General features: G+C 43.1%; 1 protein-coding gene across 3 annotated transcripts in view; it reads left to right on the top strand.

Annotated features, from left to right (window-relative positions):
* LOC142365654 (A disintegrin and metalloproteinase with thrombospondin motifs 6-like) overlaps positions 1–19,320 on the top strand; it is a 213,027-nt gene that overhangs the window by 170,370 nt on the left and 23,337 nt on the right. For all 3 annotated transcript variants that reach the window (XM_075446664.1, XM_075446665.1, XM_075446666.1), the window contains exons 20-21: positions 11,457–11,586; positions 17,206–17,410. In XM_075446664.1, coding sequence (XP_075302779.1) covers positions 11,457–11,586; positions 17,206–17,410 — 335 coding nt within the window. The remainder of the gene's footprint in view (positions 1–11,456; positions 11,587–17,205; positions 17,411–19,320) is intronic.

Here is a 19,320-nt window from a genome sequence, read left to right as displayed (position 1 = left end):
GACCAGTCATGAGGACATTTTATGTCTTTTATTAAAAACTATAGATCTGTAGATTTGAAAGCAGAGTGTTTCTGTCAAACTGCTTGTAATTATTCCCCCAAGAGTTTTAATGAACTTGTTTAGCTGTGCTTTTTAGATTACTTTAAGAGAGACCATACACTCAGAGAAGAGCTGACAATTTAGAAAGATTTTTTCACAGCCTACAGGGCTTAACCAAGTTGTAGCTGTTCTCTGGGTAAAAACTGCACTTCCAGACTTTTCCATTTTTTTTTCTTGACTTAAAGTTAGAATCTGAATTTTGTTTCTGAGATGTTATTTTAAATAACACTGTAATTAGACAGCAATGATGTAAAGTTTCATTAATCCATACCTATGTTTCTTGTATCACAAATCACATACTGTGTGGCAAGATGCTGCAGAATATAATGCAAAACTGGATTAACATATCTTCCTGGCATGGATGAAAGATTCTTCACTGTGTGAGTGAATAGTGGTGAATGCTGTCTTAGACATGATATGCTAGCTGAGCAACATTCAATAAATAACATGGCTGGTTTAAATTTTTTTGAAAACTGAGCACAATGATAATTTGTGTTCATAGTACTTCAGAATACTTTCTTATTACATAGATCCTCAGAAATGAATTTACTGGGGTTGCCAATTTTTAGCCAAACCCTGGAAGGAAATGTGTCTGATGCCAGTAGGAAATTTAGTAAAAACAGAACTGTTGTGGTTTTGCCTCAATTGGCAACAAAGAACCACGCAGTTACTCCCTCACTCCTTCCCCCTCCCCAGTGGAATGGGGAGGAGAATCAGAAGGAAAAAAGGCAAAAACTCCTGGGTTGGGATGAGAGCAGTTTAACAGAATGGCAAAGGGAGAAGAAAACAACAATCAACAATACTGATAAAAAGCATATACAACATGCAGTGTTCTTACCGCCCAATGCTCAGCCTGCTCCTGACTAGCAAAAAGCCTCTCCTTCAGCCAGCTCCCCACTTAAATACTGAGCATGACATCATAAGGTATAGAATATGCCCATTGATTGGCTGTTTGGGTCAGCCCAATCAGCTTAATTCACAGAAATCACAGAATCACAGGATGGTAGGGGTTGGAAGGGACCTCTGTGGGTCATCTAGTCCAACCCCCCTGCCGAAGCAGGGTCACCTACATTAGGTTGTAGAGGACCTTGTCCAGGCGGGTCTTGAATATCTCCAGAGAAGGAGACTCCACAACCTCCCTGGGCAGCCTGTGCCAGGGCTCCGTCACCCTCAGAGGGAAGAAATTCTTCCTTATGTTCAGACGGAACTTCCTGTGCTTCAGTTTGTGCCCATTGCCCCTTGTCCTGTCACTGGGCACCACTGAAAAGAGCTTGGCCCCATCCTCCTGACACCCACCCTTCAGGTATTTGTAAGCATTTATAAGGTCCCCTCGCAGCCTTCTCTTCTTCAGGCTGAACAAGCCCAGCTCCCTCAGCCTTTCCTCGTAGGAGAGATACTCCAGTCCCCTCACCATCCTTGTAGCCCTCCGCTGGACTCTCTCCAGTAGCTCTTCATCTTTCTTGAACTGGGGAGCCCAGAACTGGACACAGTACTCCAGATGGGGCCTCACTAGGGCAGTGTAGAGGGGAAGGAGAACCTCCCTCGACCTGCTGGCCACATTCCTCGTAATGCACCCCAGGATCCCATTGGCCTTCTTGGCAGCCAGGGCACACTGCTGGCTCATGGTTAACCTGTCGTCCACTAGGACACCCAGGTCCCTTTCTGCAGAGCTGCTCTCCAGCAGGTCTGCCCCAAGCCTGTACTGGTGCATGGGGTTGTTCCTCCCCAGGTGCAGGACCCTGCATTTTCCCTTGTTGAACCTCATCAGGTTCCTCTCTGCCCAACTTTCCAGCCTGTCCAGGTCACGCTGAATGGCAGCGCAGCCTTCCGGTGTATCCACCAAACCTCCCAGTTTTGTGTCATCAGCAAACTTGCTGAGGGTACATTCTAACTCTTCATCCAGGTCGTTGATGAAGAAGTTGAACAAGGCTGGGCCCAGTACTGACCCCTGAGGGACACCACTAGTTACCGGCCTCCAACTAGACTCAGCACCGCTGATGACAACCCTCTGAGTTTTGCCATTCAGCCAGTTCTTAATCCACCCCACCGACCACTCATCCAGCCCATACTTCCTGAGAGATTCCCTAGGAGGATATTATGGGAGACTGTGTCGAAAGCCTTGCTGCAGTCTAGGTAGACAACATCCACGGCTCTCCCTTCATCTACCCAGCCAGTCATGCCATCGTAGAAAGCTATCAGATTGGTCAGGCATGATTTCCCCTTGGTGAATCCATGCTGATTACTCCTGATAACCTTCTTTTCTTCCACTTGCTTAATTATGACCTCCAGGATAAGCTGCTCCATCACCTTTCCCGGGATGGAGGTGAGGCTGACCGGCCTGTAGTTCCCTGGGTCCTCCTTCTTGCCCTTTTTGAAGATTGGTGTGACATTGGCCTTTCTCCAGTCCTCGGGCACCTCTCCTGTCCTCCAGGACCTCTCAAAGATGATGGAGAGTGGCTCAGCAATGACATCTGCCAGCTCCCTTAGCACTCGTGGGTGCATTCCATCGGGGCCCATGGATTTGTGGACGTCCAGATCGCTTAAGCGATCCCTCACACAGTCCTCCTCGACCAAGGGAAAGTCGTCTTCTCTGTAGGCTTCTTCTCTTACCTCCGGGGCTTGGGATTCCTGAGGGCCAGTCTTAGCACTGAAGACTGAAGCAAAGAAGGCATTCAGTAGCTCTGCCTTCTCCGCATCCTCTGTCACCAGGACACCCGCCTCATTCAGCAGCGGCCCCACGTTGTCCCTAGCCTTCCTTTTGCTGCTGATGTAGTTGAAGAAGCCCTTCTTGTTGTTTTTGACATCCCTTGCCAGCTTCAGTTCCAGGTGGGCCTTGGCCTTCCTCGTGGCATCCCTGCATGCTCTGACCACATTCCTCTATTCTTCCCAAGTGGCCTGTCCCTCTTTCCACATTCCATGGACCTTTCTCTTCCACCTGATCTCCGCTAGAAGCTCCTTGTTCATCCATGCAGGTCTCCTGCCTCCTTTGCTCGATTTCTTTCTCAAGGGGATGCACCGCTCCCGAGCATGGAGGAAGTGATGTTTAAAGAGCAACCAGCACTCTTGGATCCCCCTGCCTTCGAGAGCCCTGGTCCACGGGATTCCTCCCAGTAGCTCCTTGAAGAGGCCAAAGTCAACTCTCCTGAGGTCCAAGGTTTTGATCCTGCTTATTGCCCTGCTTCCTCCACGCAGGATCCTGAACTCGACCATTTCATGGTCACTGCAGCTGAGTCTACCTCTGACCTTCACATCCTCCACCAGTCCCTCCTTGTTTGTTAAAACAAGGTCCAGCAGCGCGCCTCTCCTTGTTGGTTCCTCCACCACTTGCATCAGAAAGTTATCATCGATGCTCTGCAGGAACCTCCTGGATTGCGCCTGCCTAGGTGTGTGGTAAGGGTGGTTGAAGTCCCCCATGAGAACCAGGGCCTGTGACTGTGAGGCTGCTTGCAGCTGCCTGTAGAAGGCCTCATCAACCTCCTTCTCCTGGTCAGGTGGCCTGTAGTACACACCCACCGTAACGTCACTCATGTGAGCCTGTCCCTTAATTCTAACCCACAAGCTCTCAACTCCTTCTTCATTTGCCCCCAGGCCAAGCTCAATGCATTCCAGTTGCTCCCTCACATACAGAGCAACTCCCCCACCTCTCCTTGTTGGTCTGTCTTTCCTAAAGAGTCTGTAGCCATCCATGACAGCATGCCAGTGATGCGAGCTGTCCCACCACGTTTCTGTGATGGCGACCAAGTAATAGCCGTCCTGCTGTATAACGGCTTCCAGCTCCTCCTGTTTATTGCCCATGCTACGTGCATGGATACATTCTAACTCTTCATCCAGGTCGTTGATGAAGAAGTTAAACAAGGCTGGGCCCAGTACTGACCCCTGGGGGACACCACTAGTATGGTATTCTGGGCAGTGGCATGGGGCACAGGGTAGGTTTCCAGCCATCCGGTGGTGGCCTCCACCATTGTGAGCACATAGCGCTTGCCTTGGCGGGTGTGTGATATAGTCAATCTGCCAAGCCTCCCCGTATTTCTATTTTAGCCATCGTCCTCCATACCACTGAGGCTTTACCTGCTTGGCTTGCTTGATTGCAGCGCATGTTTCACATTCATGGATAACCTGTGCGATGGTGTCCATGGTCAAGTCCACCCCTCGGTCACAAGCCCATCGGTATGTCGCGTCTCTTCCTTGGTGGCCTGAGGTGTCATGGGCCCACTGAGCTATAAACAGTTCACCCTTATGTTGCCAGTCCAGATCCACCTGAGCCACTTCAATCTTGGCAGCGTGATCCACCTGCTGGTTGTTTTGATGTTCTTCATTGGCCCGACTCTTAGGCACATGGGCATCCACATGACTGATTTCTGCAACCAACTGCTCTAACCAAGCAGCAACATCTTGCCACAATGGGGCAGCCCAGATGGGTTTGCCTCTGCGTTGCCAGTTGTTCTTCTTCCATTTTTGTAGCCACCTCCACAGGGCATTGGCCACCATCTGTGAGTCAGTATAGAGATAGAGCACTGACAACCTTTCTCAATCAGCAATGTCTAAAGCTAGCTGGATGGCTTTCATCTCTGCAAACTGGCTCGACTCACCTTCTCCTTCAGCAGCTTCAGCAAGTCATCGTGTCCATTCAACAGCCTTCCACCTTTGATGCTTTCCCGCAATACAACTGGACCCATCTGTGAACAGGGCATATTGTTTCTCATTTGCTGGTAGTTTATTATACAGTGAGGTCTCTTCAGCACCTGTCACCTCCTCCTATGGTGACATTCCAAAGACTTTGCCTTCTGGCCAGTCCATGATCACTTCCAGAATTCCTGGGTGACTGGGGTTTCCTATTCGGGCCCGCTGTGTGATTAGTGCAACCCACTTACTCCATGTAGCATCAGTGGCATGATGCATAGAGGGGACCCTCCCTTTGAACATCCAGCCCAGGACCGGCAATCGTGGTGCTAAGAGGAGCTGTGCTTCAAATGTCAGTGCAGATAATAATTGATACCCAGTTCATGGTCAGTAGTTCACTCAGGTCTCTTTAATGTTTAAAATTGTTGATCTTTTAAAGGGGATCAAAGGCAATCTACATTTAGGTGTTGAAAAGGATAGAGAAATTGATACATAAATATGATTTATGGGTTGTGGAATTAAAAATACAGTCCACACTAGTTGAAAAAAGGCCTTATCCCAAGGATCTATTAATTCTGACACTTTTGTGCAAGTCCTTGTTGCCACAGCAGGTTTGATATGTTTGAATTTATAAAGTATTAATATCTATGCTGTCCCATAAATATATTTGAGATAATGTGCATCATTAAAATAATTATAAAGTGTGTATAAATTATTATTTTTTTAAGTAGTTATATTTGAGGGAATTTTGAAGGAAACATTATTTTATCAGCCACCAAGAGAATTAAGGCAGCTTGTGATAGTAAGGATAAATGATTATTCATCAGTCAGAGCTGAACATAAATTCTATGTCAACTAGCAGCACCATGTTACTAGCATTGCTGTTTGGCTAGTCCTTTTAAATATTCTTTCTCATCATGGTGAAGTTTGAGTAGAAAATTACAAAATAAATACTCCTACTCAGGTTGTCAGATCTGAATTAAATTATTCTCATCTGTTGGCAGTGCTTACATAGACAATAGAATTTAAAGTGAATCATCTTGTCAGAGCTTCTCAAATATTTATATCTTCCACTTATTTGTCAAGAACGAAAGGAAGAGATTATAAAGGAGAGCCTAATCTAGTAAACATTTTTCTCTCTCTTTCATGCTGCAATTGGTATGCCTTTTCTCTACTAAAATAGTACTAAAGGAGTAAAGAGCTGAAGAAAATAATCTCACACAGCGTGCGTGTATATAGAAAAATATATATAACAACAACATAGAAGTGCTAACTGATTTGAAATTTTGAAGACAGCTAAAGATCTAGAAATAAATGACAAGTTAGGTAAAGTGTAACATGACAGGTTATGCTTTACTAGCCAGATGTATTTTAATATATAACTCATTTTCTACACCAAGAAAATGTAGTAGATTAATTAATCTAGACTTTCCTAAGACTTTTGTTGTCACCTACATTTAATAAAGAATTAGAAAAGATTAGTAGAGAAGAGGTATGCTTAAAATGTAAATTACTGAGCCAAAAGGCAATGTTGCGAATGAGTGGTTTGAACTGCTTAAAGAATCATCATCAGAGGTATTAGAAAAAAGTGGTTTTAATATGAATTTATAAAAGTGCAACTTAACAAACTTCAATGGCAAGGCTCACTCTACTACTTACTACATGGGTGGAACATACATGGGAAAATCGAGTTAGAATCAGGTTAGAATGATTTATACAGAGTTCATTCGCAGTTTTAAGGAGGATCACAAGATTTTTAGTAGCACTTAATCATGGATTAATTTAAACATTTACAAAGTGAGTTAATAGAATTTACTTTAACCACAACAGTGGCTTAATTATAGATTCGAGATGATAATCACTGCTCTTGTAACCAAGGCAAGAACACAATGTTGGCTGATTCTGAGATCACGGAGGGGGGGCTGTACCACCACAGGCAGTGAGCCTTGTGGGCTTCTTAAAGACCTTTCACATGACTCATTAGACTTTATTTTTTCTTGTTCTGATGGTAGCATAAAAAGTAGAAAGCTCTGATGAAATTTGCTGACAATGCAGCGCTAGGAGACATGGGGAAGACTGGGATATGTCATAGTCATGATAAAGGCAGATTTGATTTTAGGATGTATTTCTTTAAAAGTATTAATGACACTGGATAAGGCACTAGTAAAATCCCTCTGGAGTACTGTGCACAGTTTGTATTGTGGCTGAAATAAACACAAGTGTGAACAGATACACGGAAGGGTTGTGCAAAATTACTTTTTTCCAACATGTAAAGCACATAAATTGAAAATTAGCAAAAAAAAAGAGGAGATTCAATACTTTCAGAAATGGTATTTTCTTATTAGCTTGTTCATATAGATTTGTGTATGTAGGATACACTTGGAAAACATTCTGGCAGTCTTCTGTGCTGTTTAGTGGTACCTACTGTTGTCTAATGTTGTGGCATCCAGATACATATAGAAAGGAGAGCAAATGGAAGAAGCTGATTGGTTTACCTGGCTCACCTGTAATACATATCATATCAATCAATATATTTTTTATAAATAAAGCTTGTTTTAAAATGATTATGATGTTTATGGATAACCTGAGATGTCAGACATATGAAATTATTTACATCCCAATTTAAAGTGTCTGCTTTGGGAAGGTTATGTGTAGCTGTAATCAAAAAGGAGATATCCCAGCAGCAAAGCTGGGACTCTGGATTTAGGTATTGCAGTAGAGTTAAGACTTCAGCATTAGGCATCTTTGGTCTCAACATAGTTAATGATTTTAAGGTAAGGTGAGGAGGCAGATGATTCTGAGGGTTGATACAAAGTTCTCACCTGATAAAGAGGCAGCCTGTAAGAAGAAATATGTTGAGTGATGAATCTAACTCCTACCCTGTTTCTCAGGAGCATGCACATTTGTCTTGAGATCACACACTGAACATTTTTATGTGTTTAGGATTCAGACTGCTGAGTTTTCCTGAAAGTATTTGAATTAACAAGGCTGTATTTTTACGTAAGGATAATACACACCCTCCCCGATGAGGAAGACTGGCAATCTGGTAACAACAGACAAGGAGAAGGCTGAGGTACACAACAACTTTTTTGCCTCATTCTTCACTGGCAACCTCTCTTCCCACACCTCTTGAGTGGATGGACCTCAAGACGGGGACAGGAAGAGCAAAGCCCCTCCCACTGTAAGGGAAGACCAGGTTCGGGACTACCTGAGGAACCTGAACATACATAAGTCTATGGGACCTGATGGGATGCATCCCAGAGTCCTCAGGGAGTTGGCTGATGTCATTGCCAAGCCAGTCTCCATGATAGTTGTAAGGTCATGGCAGTCAGGTGAAGTCCGTGGTGACTGGAAGAAGGGAAACATTATGCTCATTTTTGAAAAAAAGGGTAGGAAGGAGGACCCTGGGAACTACCGACCTGTCAGCCTCACCTCTGTGTCCGGGAAGATCATGGAACAGATCCTCCTAGAAGCTACGCTAAGGCACATGGAGAACAGGGAGGTGATTTGAGACAGCCAGCATGGCTTCACTAAGGGCAAGACCTGCCTGACCAACCTAGTGGCTTTCTATGATGGAGTGACTGCATCAGTGGAAAAGGGAAGAGATACGGATGTCGTCTATTTGAACTCTTGTAATGCCTTTGACACGGTCCCCCACAACATCCTTCCCTCTAAATTGGGAGAGATATGGATTTGATGGGTGGACTGTTTGGTGGATGAGAAATTGGCTGGAAGGTCGCATCCAGAGGGTAATAGTCAATGGCTCGATGTCCAAATGGACACTAGTGACAAGTGGTGTCCCTCAGGGGTCCATATTGGCATCAGTACTGTTAAATATCATCACCAAAGACATAGACAGTGAGATCGAGTGCACCCTCAGCAAGTTTGCAGATGACACCAAGCTGAGTGGTGCAGTCGACATGCCTGAGAGAAGGGATGCCATGCAGGTCAAACTGGAGAAGTGGGCCTATGTGAACCTCATGAGGTTCAACAAGGCCAAGTGCAAGGTCCTGCACCTGGGTCGAGGCAACCCCCACTATCAATACAGGCTGGGGGATGAGGGGATTGAGAGCAGCCCTGCCTAGAAGGACTTGGGGGTACTGGTGGATGAAAAGCTGGACATGAGCCACCAATGGGTGCTCGTGGCCCAGAATGCCAACCGCATCCTGGGCTGCATCAAGAGAAGTGTGGCCAGCAGGTCGAGGGAGCTCTACTCTGCTCTCGTGAGGCCCCACCTGGAGTCCTGTGTCCAGCTCTGGAGCCCCCAGCACAGGAAAGACGTGGAGCTGTTGGAGTGGGTCCAGAGGAGGGACACAAAAATGAACTGAGGGCTGGAGCACCTCTCCTATGAGGACAGGCTGAGAGAGTTGGGATTGTTCAGCCTGGAGAAGGCTGCGGGGAGACCTTATTGCAGCTTTTCAGTACTTAAAGGGGGCTTATAAGAAAGAGGGGGACAATCTTTTTAGCAGGGCCTGTTGTGATAGGACAAGGAGTAATGGTTTTAATGGGTCGATTCAGATTCAATATAAGGAAGAAATATTTTACCATGAGGGTGGTGAAACACTGGCACAGATTGCCCAGAGAGGTAGTGGAGGCCCCAACCCTAGATACATTCAAGGCCAGTTTGGACGGGGCTCTGAGCAACCTGGTCTAGTTGAAGATGTCCCTGCTCACTGCAGAGAGGTTGTACTAGATGACCTCTAAAGGTCCCTTCCGACCCAAAGTATTCTATGATTCTATGAATCTATATTTTGCAGGATGCCGTGGCAGTTATTAAATAGCTATTCCCTGTATCGGACTGAAGAGATTTCAACTGGGAGTGCATCTCTGGAAGAGTGCTCTAACTGTGTGTCATAGCATAGTTGAATATTCTAAGAGGGGTAGGGAAAGTGAAGATGTTTTAATAAGCATTCTGGGCTACAGTGCAACCAGGGATGCAAGATTCATGGTGCCAGTGGCAGGAAGACAAGAAAGGGGCTTAAGCTGTTACCAGCAAATAAGACAGCTAGCACAGGCAGTTATGGATTTTCACCCCTGCTCAAGATGGTTTAGAGGTTTTACATAAGACTCTAACTGAATAAAAACTGAAAATAATCTACAGACTAGAAACCACGGTCTTGCCACCTTAGCTAAAATAATCACTAAATCGCAGAAATTAGTGTATGCTCATGGGAAGTAGGAATCCCCTCAGGGTTGAGAAGGGATCATATTTTCTGTTTTTATATCTGCAGCCTCATGAGGGACTGCATGCTATCCTCAAGACTCATGAAAGAGGAGGTTACCATTTTCCCCAGCTTCTTTGCACATAACATCACAGAGACATTTCACACGTCTCTTTGCTTAGACTGGGAGACTTCTGTTTGTAGCCAAGCAGGATGCTTTGTGGGCCAACTTAAGGCATCTCAAAGCTAGGCTTGACTCACTATTGGAATTAAATACTTATATTCCATATAGATCTCATTTTAGGAACCAAAGTAGGAGATTTCATTCTTGTCCATAATGAATAACAAATGAAACAATTGCAAGGTAAGTTGTTTAGCTAGCTCAAAATCAGCAAAAGGACTGTAAATGTTTGGTGAAAGAAAATCCCATGGTTTTAGTGGGTGTTCCATGTCTGAAAAACATATTTATACAATTAATTTTATTATTGCATGTCTACCTTCTATAAAATGCTTGTCTTAAAATAAAGAGAGGGCTGTAAATAAAGTTAGCAGATATCTGAAGCCAGGATGTTTCAAATCCTATTTATTTGTATACATTTCACAATGTGGAAAAAGTTAAATAATTGTTTCTTTTTTTAAGAAAGGTTTAGGGCTTTTTTTTCAGATTTTATCATACAAATAATTCTGTTATTTCAGTATTATGACTGCTCATGTTCAATAAGAACTGCATATGAGTTGCAGCTCCACAGTATTTTTATGCTAGCAAACATCATGCAGCTTGTTCTAAAAACAGAGGCCGTGTGTACCACTGTTTGCAATAATACTCTGAGCTTCACAGTTGTCATATCAACGGTTCTTTAATGCCTTTCTTTAGATCCTGTTTCTTAAAAAAATTGGAAAAACTGCTTAATACGTTACCTTATAATGTTGCCTTGGCAGCGATATGTCATTATGTTCTTGGAATAATAATCAGTTCTGAACTGCCCTGTTGATGGTTAACAGTGAAAGAGGAGCTGGGAGTGCTAGAAAAAATGAGAGTTCATAGAGACAAACTGCATCTTTCAGAATGAATAATACTTCTACTATTTTAATGAAGAAAATGTTTATAAGGATGACATATAAAAATGCAACACTGTATCCCAGTATTGCTGTTTTATTTTAAATCAGAGCATATAAACAATAATTCTTCATTGAAGTGTGATTGCATTTTATTTGGTGATGTTTTGTTTGGTAATTGAAGTGTCTTTTACTAGGAGAGGAGGGTAGACAGAAAAAGGATTTTGTGCAATATAGAAATAAAAACAATCTGGGAGTAAATATATAAATATATTCCCTTTGTTTTAGAAAACAACAGCAATTTAAAATCCTTTCTCAGTGAGGTGGCCTAAAATTGATGGAAAATGAAAGATTTTGTGTGGTCAAAGGGCATTCAGTCAATTGGAATTCACATACCTGGAGCATTCAGCCAATTAAAGTGGGGATAGTAGGATTAATAATCAATAGGTGAAATACACTTTAATTCAACAAGTAGAAGAGCAAGAATGATTAATTAATAGTGTTTCATTTCATCCCAAGGTGTGCAGAAACAGGAGGTGGTGTGTAAAAGGCTGGATGACAACTCCATCGTACAAAACAGTTACTGTGATCCTGACAGTAAGCCTCCAGAAAACCAAAGAGCCTGCAACACTGAGCCTTGCCCACCTGAGTAAGTCATTAATCACTAAGATGGACATCTGTTTTGCATAGATAGAAAAGTCTTTCTAATATATAATAAATCTGTTTGACCAAAGGTGGTATAAAATTCTGATCTAGCATCAGGGTCCTGTCTTGTCAGACAGGATATTTGGTTTTGTTTTTTGGTTATGGTTTCTTGTTCCTCTGAAATCAGTTGTGGAAAATACATACTTTGACCTAGAGGAGGCCTGATTTGACTGAGGAACAGTGGTGTTTAAACTACACAAAACAACTCAGACATTGTAAGTAAAAAGATACTAGCAAAGCAGTTTCTTATGATTGAAGCATCAGGTATGGTGAATAATGCTCAGAAAAGAACTGGAGGCCATTCTTAAGGCAATAATGGCAGAAGAATCTTGAGGTGAGGGGAGACTTAACTTTCCCGTAGTTATTTACATTGCATACTAAATGTTTGCCATATTTTTAATTATAGGATATTAAAATTTGGGTTAAAGTGTTTAGATGAGAAATGGTAAGCATAGAAATTGCTTAGTAGACCAAACCATTTACTGATAAAAGTTTTGTCAAATAACCTTTCTCTCCAGGATGCTCAGTGTTGTACAGTAATGCTGTGTGCCTTTAGGATTAGGTGCGTACTTGGTTAAGTCTATTTATTTCTATTTTTAAAGTAGCTGTATGCTACATATTGAAAAAATAATTAAAAACACAGCAGCTCATTTGTTAAAACAATTAAATTTGATAAAGACCTATAACATAGCTTAATCTTACTACATAAACTGTTTAGAAATAGCTGTGATATTTTGTACAAGAAAATTTCAGCATACGCACAACAGCTCCTTCTTATGTTTTGAGACAAATAATACAACAACTTATTGATTCACGAGCTCTGGTTAGTTTAAGTCTCATGATAATCTGTAGTTAATTCTAATTGGGCATGAAAATCATTAATACTCATTAAGTGTAGATATCATACAGTAAAGAAATACTGTGGTCTCTTTTAAATGTCTCTTAGAAACTGTAAAACTATAGCACAAAGGACACCAGGAGGAATGAGACAATACTATAATGCATTAAAATCCAACAGGTCTTCATGAAGCCAGTTTCTTCCTAGAGTATCAACTGCTTCCCTGGGCGTGGTAACAGGTTGCAGGATGGCAGAGCAATGTCTTACACACTTATTCCCCCTGTGCCATGTACCATACTCATTTAACATAAAGGAAACAGAAGTGAAGCCATTACACTGCTCTCACCTTGAGTGTGTTTGAAGGTGGATGTGCTGTCTGACAAACGGGTCTAAATTATTGTCCCTATGGTCTATGTGTAGATATATGCTTATCTTGCAAGGATATAGACTTGATTTCTGTTTGTATAACACTGTTTAGCATGGCTATAAGTGCACTAACTAAACTCTCACACCATGTACCTGGCAGAACTTGGGAAGTGGTAATGTTTGGTCAGTTCCTTTTTACCAAATACATCCCTATCCCTTCCTTTGTGTGGCTTAACTATTAACAAATTAGCACTTTAAAAAGTAGTGTTAACATAGTTATTCTAACATAGTTAATTTTTATTTTTGGCACTGACATTATTTAAAAAAGAAAACCAAATAAAACGAAACAAAAAAACCCACAGAGTGGTACACTTCTGGATTCTCCATCCAGTACAGCAGGGACATTGATGAACATGGTGAAACTCAAGTCATCAGGATTCAGAAAGTGGGTAGTACGTATTAATCAGCATCTGCTTGAGTATGTCAGAGCAGTTTATCCCACATCTGCCTCCATTCTGATGCTCACCACAGGGTGAATACAAAGTGCCAAACTCCTAAGGAAGGGTTCTTGATTCATGATCCTATAAGTAGTCTAGAAGAAGGCTGTTCAAATACCATCTTTTGAGATAGCTCCCCAAAGAAGTTTGACCCTTTTGGCTGGAAGATTTATGACCCAGGAAGGCTTGCTCTTTAAACAGAGTGGCCAAATGTTTCCTTTTCTTAACACAATTCCACTTTACTTGTTGTGAAAATGTTACTCCTTCTAACTGAATGCCAGTTACATTGTATTTGAGGCTCCTGAACAGCAGCAAAGACTGTGTTTGTTCACAATATTTTGTTTGTTATTACAATAAGTACCTCCTGAAGTTCCAGATTTCAAGAAAAGATATGGATAACTCTCTGGATCCTATGAACTGTACTGTCATGTGAGATACAGTATAAACATAAAAGGTATCTGACAATGAACTTGAGCAAATCTTAGTACCAACTAAAAATTAACACTTCAGCCTCCTCAAAGCTGTGAAGAGCTTCTAATTCTCCCTACTGTGGTAAAAGGACAAGTTTGGTGGTGAATAATCCCAAATTAATTCTCTTCCACTGGGAAAATAATGACAGAATACGGCGTATTTGTTTGCATCTCTGCGTTGATCTAGGTTTGTATTAGAATATATTACATATTCTGTAATACAAGACAGGATGGCAGCACATCTTTTTGACAGAGGCTTCAGAAACTGACAAATCTTATGAGGCAGCTCCAAGCATACCTCCAGGAACATCCACAGTGACTGACATGCTTGACATTTTTGGCATGTTGGCAGCATGTGATAGCATATTAGATTTCACCTTCATGCTTTGCAAGGATGAATCAGGTGAGTGTATCTAATCAACATATGAAATATTGAAGACCCAATGTGCGCAGCAATGTGAAGAGATATTTCTAGTGAATTGAACTCTATTAACCATTCATCAGTAGAAAAAAAATAATATAATTTTACAGCCAGATTAACAGCTGCTTTAATCTCTGCAGCATCACAAAGTAATCTAAATATTGCACAGCTCTCAACTTTTACTATGTACACACAAACACTCAGAAGGTCCCTCGAGCAGCTATCATACAGTGCTTCACATTTTTTTACTATTTGTTGAGGTCATTTTTTTATGTGATGAATTATGTTTTACTAGTGTTCGCTTTAATAAATGAGAATATTTTGCATTTCAGTAGAGCCTTCTATAAAAAAAATTAGAAATGTTTCATAATCAGATGAGAATTAAATCCCAGAAAGCCCAATTTTGAGATCAAATTATTTTATTGAAATGATACTAGATAGGCAAGCATCTTGGCTTTTAACTTGTGCTTTGATCTACAGCAGTGATTTCCAAACATTTCCAGTTGCAAACCACTTTCAGAGGAATAATTTCATACAAGCCCAGTACAAATCTACTTAAATATCTGCAGTTTTGTCAGGTTCAATGCTTCTTGGGTCAGGGCTTCCGAAGACAGGGGGGTCCAAGAGTGCTGGTCGCTCTTTAAACATCACTTCCTCCATGCTCAGGAGTGGTGCATCCCCCTGAGAAAGAAATCTAGCCAAGGAGGCAGGAGACCCGCATGGATGAACAAGGAGATTCTAGCGGAGATCAGGTGGAAGAGAAAGGTCCATGGAATGTGGAAGGAGGGACAGGCCACTTGGGAAGAATACAGGAATGTGGTCAGAGCATGCAGGGATGCCACAAGGAAGGCCAAGGCCCACCTGGAACTGAAGCTGGCAAGGGATGTCAAAAACAACAAGAAGGGCTTCTTCAACTACATCAGCAGCAAAAGGAAGGCTAGGGACAACGTGGGGCCGCTGCTGAATGAGGCGGGTGTCCTGGTGATGGAGGATGCAGAGAAGGCAGAGCTACTGAATGCCTTCTTGGCTTCAGTCTTCAGTGCCAAGGCAGGCCCTCAGGAATCCCAGGCCCTGGAGGTAAGAGAGGAAGCCTGCAGAGAGGATGACCTTCCCTTGGTCGAGGAGGATTGTGTGAGAGATCGCTTAAGCAATCTGAACTCCCACAAATCCATGGGCCCCGATGGAATGCACCCACGAGTGCTGAGGGAGCTGGCGGACGTCGTTGCTAAGCTACTCTCCATCATCTTTGAGAGGTCCTGGAGGACAGGAGAGGTGCCCGAGGACTGGAGAAAGGCCAATGTCACACCAATCTTCAAAAAGGGCAAGAAGGAGGACCCAGGGAACTACAGGCCGGTCAGCCTCACCTCCATCCCGGGAAAGATGATGGAGCAGCTCATCCTGGAGGTCATCATCAAGCAAGTGGAGGAAAAGAAAGTTATCAGGAGTAATCAGCATGGATTCACCAAGGGGAAGTCATACTTGACCAATCTGATAGCTTTCTACAATAGCATGACTGGCTGGGTAGATGAGGGGAGAGCCGTGGATGTTGTCTACCTTGACTTCAGCAAGGCTTTTGACACTGTCTCCCATAACATCCTCCTAAGGAAGCTCAGGAAGTATGGGCTGAATGAGTGGTTGGTGAGGTGGATTGAGAACTGGCTGAATGGCAGAACTCAGAGGGTTGTCATCAGCGGTGCTGAGTCTAGTTGGAGGCCGGTAACTAGTGGTGTCCCCCAGGGGTCATACTGGTCCCAGCCTTGTTCAACTTCTTCATTAACAACCTGGATGAAGAGTTAGAGTGTACACTCAGGTTTTTTTTGTCATCAGTTTGCTGATGACACAAAACTGGGGGGAGTGGTGGATACACCAAAAGGCTGTGCTGCCATTCAGCGAGACCTGGACAGGCTGGAAAGTTGGGCAGAGAGGAACCTGATGAAATTCAACAAGGGCAAGTGCAGGGTCCTGCACCTGGGGAGGAACAACCCCATGCACCAGTACAGGTTTGGGGTGGACCTGCTGGAGAGCAGCTCTGTGGAGAGGGTCCTGGGTGTCCTGGTGGACGACAGGTTAACCATGAGCCAGCAGTGTGCCCTGGTTGCCAAGAAGGCCAATGGGATCCTGGGGTGCATTAACAGGAGTGTGGCCAGCAGGTCGAGGGAGGTTCTCCTTCCCCTCTACACTGCCCTAGTGAGGTCCCATCTGGAGTACTGTGTCCAGTTCTGGGCTCCCCACTTCAAGAAAGATGAGGAGCTACTGGAGAGAGTCCAGTGAAGGGCTACAAAGATGATCAGGGAACTGGAACATGTCTCCTACAAGGAAAGGCTGAGGGAGCTGGGCTTGTTCAGCCTGAAGAAGAGAAGGCTGCGAGGGGACCTTATAAATGCTTATAAATATCTGAAGGGTGGGTGTCAGGTGGATGGGGCCAGACTTTTCAGTGGTGCCCAGGGACAGGACAAGGGGCAATGGGCACAAACCAAAGCACAGGAAGTTCCGTCTGAACATGAGGAAGAACTTCTTCCCTCTGAGGGTGACGGAGCCCTGGCACAGGCTGCCCAGGGAGATTGTGGAGTCTCCTTCTCTGGAGATATTCAAGACCTGTCTGGACAAGTTCCTGTGCAGCCTACTGTAGGCGACCCTGCTTTGGCAGGGTGATTGGACTAGATGACCCTCAGAGGTCCCTTCCAACCCCTAACATTCTGTGATTCTTTCTAAGTACTGTAGCCTAGGCTAGAAATTGCTGCTCTAGAAAAATACAAAGTATTGTTGTTATTGTTGGAAGATATGATTGCAGTGAGGCGTAAATTAAAATGCTCAGAGAAAAGACCTATAAGTTTCTACTTTATTTGACTGTGAATACATGTTAACAATGATTTAGGTTTAGTAAATTAAGGTATTTGGATTCTGGGTTTGTGCAATTATCTACTCTGTTTCTGCAATGCATTAACTGAGCCTCCTAACTTTTTATATCCAGATGGTTTATAGGAGATTGGTCAGAATGCAGTAAGACCTGTGATGGAGGAATGCGTTCACGAACAGTTCTCTGTATCAGAAAGACTGGACCTTCTGAGGAAGAGACACTGGACAATACCAACTGTTTAACACACCAACCTATTGAAAAAGAGCCATGTAACAATCAGTCCTGTCCCCCGCAGTGGGTCGCTTTGGACTGGTCAGAAGTAAGGAAATTTTGCTATGTTGACTTATAGGCAATAGTGAAGACAAGAGCTCTGACTATGGAATATTAGTACATTTTCTATTGCTGCTTGATAAGTATAGGATTAATAAGAAATTCAAAACCTGATAGATTTACAGTATGAAGCAGGTTTTTGTCATTCGTATTTCTTTTTCTTCTTTTCTTCTATGTTGTCAGTTCTGTTGTTTCATGAAATAATTATGAGCTTCTGCTATCAATCATGATAGAAAAATAGTAGAATACAAAATAGAATAGTAAAGTAGTAAAAAAAACAAACAAAAACCCTAGAATAGCCATTTGGTATAAAATAATTTTCTTAAATAAAAAAGCAATTTCTGTTTCCATTGGTTCCTGAAAAGGCAAATAGCTGAAGAGTAGAGATGATAGGTATACAATACCAGAAGCCAGAATAATCTACTAGGTTTTTTTCTGAAGTAACTGTGCTGATGTAAAGCATCACCTTTCTTAGCAACAGACCTGAAAACTGGTATTCTCTTTATTAAAGAAAACATCTTTTGTTAAATATGGTGACATCTCTTATAGTATAAGCCAAATTGTGACCTTACACTGATTCAAATATTAAATTTGAAGGATGTGAATCAGTACAGCTGAAAGAAGATAGATCGATCTCTGATACATTTGAATGGGACTGCATCACATGCAAATCAGAGGGCAAAAATGTCTGTTTTAAAATTAGTTTATTTGGCATTTTGTCCTACTGCTTCTTGGAAAACTATTCCTGAAATTTGGTCTTTGAATTGCAATAAGTGTTCTGATGTTCTAGTTCTATGCCAGTTTATACCTGTTTGCTTTTGTTACCTGAAAGAGCTCCTCTTCCTTTCCAGTTATTATTTGTCAGAAAGGAATTAATCTTGACCACATTGTGCTTTCATGTTTCAGTTTGAAGTTGTTTTTATGGGAATGAATTACTAGAGATAAATGTATATAAATGTATATAAATGTATAGACCTTATCTGGGATAAAGGACCGGTGCTGGGATTGGTGCTGTTTAACATTTTCATCAATGACATAGACAGTGAGATCAAGTGCACCCTCAGCAAGTTTGCAGATGACACCGAGCTCAGTGGTGCAGTTGACACACCAGAAGGACGGGATGCCATCCAGAGGGACCTGGACAAGCTCGAGAAATGGGCCTGTGTGAACCTCATGAGGTTCAACAAGGCCAAGTGCAAGGTCCTGTACCTGGGTCAGGGCACCCCTCAGTATCAATACAGGCTGGGGGATGAGGGGATTGAGAGCAACCATGCCGACAAGGACTTGGGGGTACTGGTGGATGAAAAGCTTGACATGAGCCGACAATGTGCGCTCACAGCCCAGAAAGCACAATGTTTCCCTTCTTCCAGTCACCACGGACTTCACCTGACTGCCATGACCTTTCAAATATCATGGAGAGTGGCTTGGCAATGACATCAGCCAGTTCCCTGAGGACTCTGGGATGCATCTCGTCAGGTCCCATAGACTTATGTGCGTTCAGGTTCCTCAGGCACTCCCGAACCTGGTCTTCCCTTACAGTGGGAGTGGCTTTGCCCCTCCTGGTCCCCATCGTCCCCATCTTGCAGTCCATCAACTGAGGAGGGGCGAGGAGAGAGGTTGCCAGTGAAGAATGAGGCAAAAAAGTTGTTGTGTACCTCAGCCTTCTCCTCGTCTGTTGATACGAGGTTGCCATTTTTGCTCATCGGTGGGGGGGTGCACTTTCTTTAACCTTCCTTTTCTGGCTGACCTACCTCTAGAAGCCCTTCTTGTTATTCTTAGCATTCCTTGCCTAGTTCAGCTCCAGCTGCACCCTCCTGACCCCATCCCTACACAACCAGGCAGCATCCCTATACTCTTCCCAAGATTCCCGTCACTGCTTCCACTGCCTGTGCAGTTCCC

This window comes from Opisthocomus hoazin, chromosome W (genome assembly GCF_030867145.1).
Source record: "Opisthocomus hoazin isolate bOpiHoa1 chromosome W, bOpiHoa1.hap1, whole genome shotgun sequence".
In the NCBI taxonomy this organism is placed as follows: domain Eukaryota; kingdom Metazoa; phylum Chordata; class Aves; order Opisthocomiformes; family Opisthocomidae; genus Opisthocomus; species Opisthocomus hoazin.
The sequence above is the reverse complement of the archived record's forward strand: the minus strand, read 5'-3'. Positions and strand labels throughout refer to the sequence as shown.